Source organism: Sprattus sprattus, assembly GCF_963457725.1.
Source record: "Sprattus sprattus genome assembly, chromosome: 6".
In the NCBI taxonomy this organism is placed as follows: Eukaryota; Metazoa; Chordata; class Actinopteri; order Clupeiformes; family Clupeidae; genus Sprattus; species Sprattus sprattus.
This window is the reverse complement of record NC_137925.1, coordinates 4,451,660-4,460,275: the sequence shown is the minus strand read 5'-3', so window position 1 is coordinate 4,460,275 and position 8,616 is coordinate 4,451,660. Positions and strand designations below refer to the sequence as shown.

The 8,616-nt window shown below is 49.6% G+C and overlaps 1 protein-coding gene across 1 annotated transcript; it reads left to right on the top strand.

Moving 5' to 3' along the window:
• Positions 1 to 2,929: 2,929 nt before the first annotated feature.
• tent5d (terminal nucleotidyltransferase 5D) lies at positions 2,930 to 6,540 on the top strand (the record flags this gene model as incomplete). The annotated part of the gene is made up of 3 exons (XM_080840276.1): positions 2,930 to 3,001; positions 3,373 to 3,915; positions 5,971 to 6,540. 3 exons carry the CDS (start codon positions 2,930 to 2,932, stop codon positions 6,538 to 6,540), a joined length of 1,185 nt encoding a protein of 394 aa, XP_080696402.1.
• Positions 6,541 to 8,616: the final 2,076 nt, after the last annotated feature.

The following is an 8,616-nucleotide window of genomic DNA, read 5'->3' as shown; positions in this document are numbered from 1 at the left end:
CACACATCCAATGTCTTTTTTCTTTTCTGACAAGTCAACGCTGATGTGCTCTGCCAAGCAACTGTCTATTTAGGTTCAGTGACATTGACTCTGGTAACAGGGTAAGACGTGTACACTGCCAATCACCACAGGGGCTTCAATGCAGAGAGCTGATGTCAGTTCAGAAATCAGAGACGTCTAAACTCCTGATACCGGCTCTCTAGAACCTTGATGACACTAAGACATCCAGCAAATATCACCCACCTCATAAACAGTTACATATTACAGTTCTGGGCATATAAATGGTATAAATGTTGAAAAAAACCTTGGTTTAAAAAGGTGCCAGTGTTTTGAAATTATTAATTCTGTCCCCGTGTCTTATATATGGGTATGCAAATGATCAGTTCTGTGGTGCTGGAGAGAGAAGTGTGACCTTGCCATGTAAATCCAATAACCCCAGGCTACAGAAGTGTCAGTGTTTCTGTTACCACGCGTGTTTGCCTCCCGTCACTCCCATTCCAGAGGTTTGCATTTGGAAACGCAGGGAAACACACACAAACACACACACACACACACACACCACACACACACACACACACACACACACACACACACACACACACACACACAAACACACACACACACACACACACACACACACACACACACACACACACACACACACAAACACAGACACACACACACACACACACACACACACACACACACACACACACACACACACACACACACACACACACACACACACACACACACACACAAACACAGACACAAGCCTTTGATTCATCATAATGTCAGAAATCCTTACCATTCACGGCCATAAGTGAGGCCTTTAGGCAGATAATATTATTGTCATGGTTACTGTTGAGGTTGTAGAGGACATCATTTCTTTTGAAGCTCAGTAGGTTAAATGAGGTATCAATATGGTAGGTGGCAGACGGCGAAGAGTCACCAATGTATCTGTGTTCCTCACACACAGACTTCTACATACATTCTTTTTTAAATGAATGCTTTTCTCGTGGATAATGCATTCCTGTGGCTCTGACTCATTGAATGTAACCCTATTTTCTGTGGTGGAAAAGACAATCAATAGACACTGTCTGGAAAAGACAGTCTGATTTAATATTCCTGCACTCGTTACTTATGCCAGGGTGTAAGAATTCATTCAAGGCATTATGGGTAGCCATCTTTCATACTCCTCTTCCTCGTTTCGCCCGTCATTTGTCTCCAGCGAAAATTCGCTTTTAATTCACTAGCTGAGTGACTTAAACAATGAAGAAGCGCTCGGTGAGCTGGACTTGAAAGGACGCTGGGCTGGCTCAGCTCTTCCGCCTGCTCACAGGAGCCATGGACGCCCAATACCAAACACCGTTTAGTCACTTTTTTTTTTTTCCGGTCCACAGAATGAGTCATCTACAAAACATACTTTGCAAAAAAGGAGGGGTAGCCTTGTCTCTCCCTCCCACTCAAAAATAATAAATAGATAGAGAGAGAGAGAGAGAGAGAAAGAAAGACAAAAAAGAAAGAAAACTGATATTTTACGCAACTCCACACTGTGTTTCTCTAAAAAGAAATGATGTTGGGTTTCACAAACAGCTCTTCGTGTGGTTGAGAGAAAAGTAAGAGAATCCGTCAGTGTGAGATTTCTCCTCCTTGTCAGTCTGTACACATTAGCATTTCATAAATTGCTGTCAACAGGACTGGAAATTGGGCAGCTGAAATGCTCAGAGCATATGTCCACAATTTATGTTTGGATTTGAATTAGGTTCAGAACCATCTGCACTCCCAAACACAACAGGATTGCTTGGGCTTATCAGCGGCAGTCAGTCAGTGGGCACACATCACATTTCTCCAGAAATAAATACTTTTATTAGGAAATCCAATACAGTAAGCTAAATTTACATCACCGTTTAAGCACACAATGGCGAGAATTCAATGCTTGTCCAGCTCATTACATTTTGATCAGTCTCTCACGGGACGAGAGCCTTTGAAGGGCCACAAAAATAGGCTAACACCTTTTATTTTATTTAACCCTTGTTTTACCAGGAAAAGTCCCATTGAGCCACAATGGCTCTTCTTCCAGGGAGTCCTGGCCAAGAGTGGCAGGCAGCAAGTGAAAACATTAGCAGAAAATACAAGGACAGAGGACAAAACTAACAGGACCACAGACAGAAAACAAAGTACAGAATCACATAGAAAAACTAGACAATTCTCACTAACACAATTGATAAACTCCTTTATAAACTCAGCCCCTTTGTGGATGCTTACGCGCATTCAGTGAAGGTTGTTACCTGTAAAAGGACATAATTGTTGTTGATCCATATATATCATCAATTAATTTTTCTGTTGAAAATGAAGATAATAGAATGGGAGTCAATGGGGGCGGATGGAGAGCAGGTAGGTCATTTCAGGCAGAAGAAAAGACTCAGACCGGAGACTAACAGGATGCTGCCTTTGCTCTGCCAGTGAAAGAGATTGGCTTCAGCTTTGTTTGAACAGTGTCAGTGTCTTCTGCACTTAAGAGCTTCGTAGCAACAGGCGCTCTAAGCCCCCATAAAACTTGCACTGGGGGAGAGGAGGGATGTGTGGCTGTGTGACTGTGTATCAGGCACCGAGGTAGTAGCTTTCTAACTGTCTCCCTCTCGCTCTCCCTTTCTCTCTCTCACACAACCACCATCTCTGTTTCATTTGGTGTCACTCTTTACCCCTTCTTTCCCTCTCTTACCACCTTTCTCAGTCTATTTCTTTGATTTTCTTCTTCCATCATCTCTGCTCCCATTCCTCGTCTCTCTTCTTCTTTGCCACATCCTCCCACATTCATAACACCCCTCCACCTATTCTCATTTCTCTCTCTCCATTTCTCTCCCCTGTTCCTCTGCGATCCAACTGCCTTTTTCTTACCCCCTTCAATACACCTTGCAGAGACACCATGACAGACTCCAAGAGTGACCCGCGTCGGTTCCACAACCTCACCCAGGAACAGGTGGAGACACTGGACCAGGTGAGCAGGATGATTGCCTCTCAAAGGAAGGACATTTAACATAATTACATAAATGTGTTTATTTTTTCTCCTAGCTTAGTGCGATAGCTCAAAGATTTCAGAAGTCCAACTTGCTAGGTTTAGCCATGAGCTTTCTGTTCAGACTCTCTTTGCCTTCTCCTTGTCTCTCTCTCCCTGTTGTGATCTATTATCTTTGGTGTTTGTTTTCATTATACTGAGAATAAATAACATCCCAGAATGTGTCATCCCAGACAGGTGTCATCCCAGAAAAAAAACATGCAAACATATGCAGATGTTACATACTTAAACTCTTTTTAGAAACTTTACACAGCTGCTTGATTATGTATATTTTGTTTTGTTTTACAACTCAGGTACTGACTGAGGTCATCCCTATCCATGGACGTGGCAACTTCCCCACACTGGAGGTCAGACCGAAAGACATCATCCACGTGGTGCGCGATAAGCTGGTCGCCAAGGAGATCAAGGTGCGCGATGTGCGCCTCAACGGCTCGACGGCCAGCCACGTGCTGGTGAGGGAGAACGGCACCAGCTACAAGGACCTGGACATCATCTTCGGCGTGGAGCTGCCGAAGCAGGAGGACTTCCAGATCATCAAGGAGGTGGTGCTCAGCTGCCTGCTGGACTTCCTGCCGCAGGGCGTCAACAAGGACAAGATCACGGCGCTGACCATGAAGGAGGCGTACGTGCAGAAGATGGTGAAAGTCTTCACGGAGCACGACCGCTGGAGCCTCATCTCGCTCTCCAACAACAGCGGCAAGAACGTGGAGCTCAAGTTCGTCAACTCTCTGCGCCGCCAGTTTGAGTTCAGCGTCGACTCCTTCCAGATCGTTCTCGACCGAATGCTAGAGTCCTACCTGGAGGCTGAGCAGAGGCAGGTCGCCGAGGCACAGAGGGTGGTCGACGCCCCCACTGCCCCCTCTGCCCCCATCACCCCCTCCACCCCCCCTGCCCCTTCTGCCCGCCCCACAACCTCACCATCCCAGAGGGAAGCCTCGCCAGCTCAGACGCCCCCCACTGAGGCCGAGGTACCCTCACCGGCCAGCAGGGGGACGGACGTGATCCCAAAGCCTCAACAAGAAATGGACACAGCAGCCACAGAGGCAGAGCCGGAGGTGGTGGTGAAGAACGGGGTGAGTGACAGTACCAGTCTCTCAGAGTGTGAACCCATGCAGGAGGATAGAGCCCCAGCCCCAGCCCCAGCCCCAGCCCCAGCCCCAGCCCCAGCCCCAGCCCCCGCGCCTCAGGCGCACACAGTATCGCTCGAGGCTGCTCACGAGGAGGACACTCAGCCACAGCACCGGTGCCAGCCCGGTGAGACAGTGAGCTCAGAGGAGCAGCCCGGGTCCAGTCAAACTGAGCCAGGCCCCCTGGAGGAGACTCGTGGGGAACTCGCAGACAACAAACAGAGCCCTGAAGACACACAAGACAGGGTAGAGATAGCCGCCACTGAGAAAGACACAGATAAAACTAGCAGGGCAGCCACAGAGGAGGAGGAGAAGGAGGAGGAGGAGGAGGAGGAGGAGGAGAAGTGGAAGGAAGAAGAGGCGCCTGTGTTTCCTGCAGATATAAATGCAGAGACTGGCAAGCACACGGAGATACTGTCATGGTCAGAGGCTGTGGACGCCGCTGAAGAACTGCTTCCCGAGTCGGACGTTACGTGCGAGCCGATGGAAGTAGCAGAGGAGGAGAGTGAGAAGATGAAAGCCGTCGATGACGACGTGCCCTCTCTGGCATCCCCGCCGTCCCCGCCGTCCCCGCCGCCCCCGCCGTCCCCCTGTCCCTTCCTCACGCAGGTCACGCCGGACTCGTACCTCGAGTACCCCCTGCCGCCCCCCGCCAAGAAGAACACCAGGAGCTCCCAGATGGTTGTTCTGAAGCACTCGTCCCCCAAGCCGCCCCGGAAGATGTCCAAAAAAGTCGCGAGCGCCGCTCCACAGGCGACGCCAGGCTTGAGCGAACCACCACTACAACCTCCCGCCGCCCCGTGTAAGCTGTTGCTCCCGCCCACAATAGACCCCACGGAGTGCGTCCCTATGCAAGTGGAGTCAGCAGGTGCACTGTCGAGCTGCTCCGAGTCCCCTTCCTGTGCCTCGGCGAACGAGCCTCCTCGTCTCCCGACGTTAGACCTGTCCGCCCCCGCGCTGTCAGCTGCCGCTCTCCAGGGGAGCCACGACGCACCCGTGCAGGAGGAGACACATCCAACCAGCCAGCCTTGTGAGTCATCGCCCGACGCGCGCCCACGTGTGCACACTCCCACTCACTCACACGCGCACGTGCAAACACACACATACGTGCCGGCGGCGGCCAATCCACAGCCCAGCCTCCACAGGGACCAAAACACACAGACGGAGCCGCTGCCTCTGGAAGCCATGCAGTCGGACGCCGCCCCCAAGCCGATCATTCAGGTTAACTCCCAGCCTTTTGTCCAGGTGGACGAACCCACCCCTTCCCCCAGCTCTGACCCTCTACCTGCCCAGGTACACCAGCCAGCTCCTCTCGATAGTGCAGGGTCCCTATCTCAGCAGACACATAATGTGCCGATTGCCACAGAGGCCGGAGACATGCATCCTACACGATACGTGTCAGAGCCTCACTTATCAGGTCAACCTAAGTCGTCAGACTCTCAGCACACAGGGCCTCAGCCAGTAGAAATGCCTTCTCAAGTTTCAGACCCCAGCTGCGTACAGCTGCAAATAGACACACCTCAGCCAAACACCCAACAATGCACCTGTGAGGCCGTAGAGTCGCCTGTGCCATCAGTCAGTCCTACAGCCACGGTGCCTCCACCAGCGGCGGAGATGCCAGTTGAGACCCCTGAGGTCAATGCCATGTGGCCCCTGCCCTCTGACCCCGTCACTAGGAGAACAGAAGTCCCAGCCCCAGTAACATCTTCCCCTAGTCCTACTCAACCTCCTCCACCTCCACCCCAAGGCCCACCCATGCCTACCGTGACCGTGGTGGCGGAGAGCATGTACGGCGACTTTGAGCAGGCCATGGACCACCTGCGCTACCGGCTGATTGCCACGCGCAACCCAGAGGAGATCCGCGGCGGCGGCCTGCTCAAGTACAGCAACCTCCTGGTGCGCGAGTTCAAGCCGGCTAGCGAGACGGAGATCAAGACGCTGGAGCGCTACATGTGCTCGCGCTTCTTCATCGACTTCCCCGACGTCAACGAGCAGCAGCGCAAGATCGAGTCCTACCTGCGCAACCACTTCATCGGCGAGGAGAAAAGCAAGTACGACTACCTAATGACGCTGCGGCGCGTCGTGGACGAGAGCACCGTGTGCCTGATGGGCCACGAGCGACGGCAGACGCTCAACATGATCACCATACTGGCCCTAAAGGTCCTCGGAGAGCAGAACATCATCCCCAACACCAGCAATGTCACATGCTTCTACCAGCCCGCGCCCTACATGACCGACCATAACTTCAGCAACTACTACATCGCCAACGGACAGTCTCCCGTCATATACCACCCGTATCCGTTGCACATACACATGCAGACTGGGCTGGTCTAGTATCAGGCAATGGGTGGCCAGCTGAAGGCCAAGAAAGGAAGCTGAAATGTGAACTACCCCAAAACCGATCTGCATCCTCAAACCCAAAACAAACAAGATGGCCACCACTTTTCCTTCAACAATCTCGAGAGCCAGTCCCAGCACTTGAAGCAGAGTCCACTCCAGTGCTAGAATATATCTACATATTACAAAACAAAATTACAGAGTAAACATCAGAGGAAATGTTGGGTTTAAGTGTTTGTGCGGCTGCTCTTCCACATGCTTGCGTAACACACCAACAAACCTAGGGAGACAAATCCTCACCTAGTTATCGGTTGTCTGGTGTTTTTATTTGATGATTAGAGCGGTGTGGTGATCAGTGGAAATTAAACATCACACAAAGCGTCAGATTCAAATCTAATGAAATGTGAGCTGACGTCCGTGGTGTCTCAGGAGGACGTCTGCAGTTAGACGCACACCCGCTGCTCTGAATGCCAGATTCTCTCAACCTGAGGACAAGCAGGGGTTTCGAAAAGGGCACGAGAGGGAGAGAGAGAGAGAGAGAGGGAGAGAGAGAGAGAGTGACTCCGGGAGAGACAGAGAAAGTCACTGTGAACATGAGAGATATTCAGATACATAGATAGATAGACATGCTGAGAGAATGTATGAGAGAGAGAGAGAGAGAGAGAGAGAGAGAGAGAGAGAGAGAGAGAGAGAGAGAGAGAGATGCTTTCTTTACTCTCCAGGGACTCCGTAAGAACAGTAGGCAGATGAGAGGAGTAGACAGCAGACATTGCTCCTGATAACTGAGAGAGGGTCTGCAGGGAAAGAAAGGGAGGGCTTGCTGTCAGCCTCCTGCTCTTTGCTAAATATCACTGCGGTTATCTGCACACTCGGACAGATTTCAAAATATTAATCAGAAAAATAAAATAGAACAGACACAGTTGTTTTTCTTTTTGACGCGCAGTGCCATCAGTCCTGTAGTATTAGCTTGTCAGATTGTGTGCTTGGGCTGACTGCCAACAATCAGGTTAATAATAAAGGATGCAAGCGACAAGATGGCCTCATCAGCACTGGTGTATGAAACAAACAAACAAACAAACAAACAAACAAACAAAACCTGTGGCTGCATAGAAATAGTAACACCTGCATTTATGCTGAACCAGCTGACTTCTATTAATGAGCAAAGCACACATTATACACACACATACACATGACATCAATATGCATATGTTGAAGAGATCACAGTGTTGATTTAGGTGATAGCCGCTATTTTAGAATCTGTGAATATGGCCTTCAGTCGTGTGTAATGATTAGGCCGTCACAGAGGGGTTTGGGTGAGTTGTATTCATTGCGAAAGCATTCTTCCTCTCCTCCCCTCCCTCTTCCCTTCTTCGTCGCCTCCGCCTCCTCCTCCTCCTCCTCTGGGCTCTGAGCTGAAGAGAGCTGTGAGTCATGCCCCAGCCCCATGTTCTATCTCTCTGGGAGTGGGATTGATTGCGGTGTTTGATTGTTTGATTGATTGATTGATTGATTGATTGCGGTGTTGGGCCACGGTTGAATCGGAACCGAGGGAAAAACTTCTTCCATGATGTGTCTCCTTTTTTAATGAAAAAAAAAAGAAGAAAAAACACCTACAAATTCTGATGTTTTATCAGTGCTCCGTCTCATTTTACCTGTCCTGAATGTGAAAACTGTAGTGTGGGATTTTACGTAGAGATTTTAGAAAGTGACCTGAGTGTCCTGACTGCCAGTTGATTCTTTTTTTTTAACTATTATTATTATTTCACCCATAAGGACTTTACTTGAGTCAGACTGTCAGTGTCTGATGATGTTTTAACAGGACATGGCATTTGTGTAAATCTGTTTTAAAAAAGTGAGGGAAATAACAACGCAAAACAAGCGTGTAGTCGTCTATTGTGTGTTCTTGATTCACAGAGTGAAGTTTCTATTAATGCAGAAAAAAAAACATTACCCCAGTGGAAGTTTGTATTAATGTCAGATGCATGTTCAGCCTCAAAGGACCTATAATGTTAGAGTTGAATATTACAGACACCACAGCAGGCCTAGTGTGCCAACCCAGGCCTGAAGGAAAGA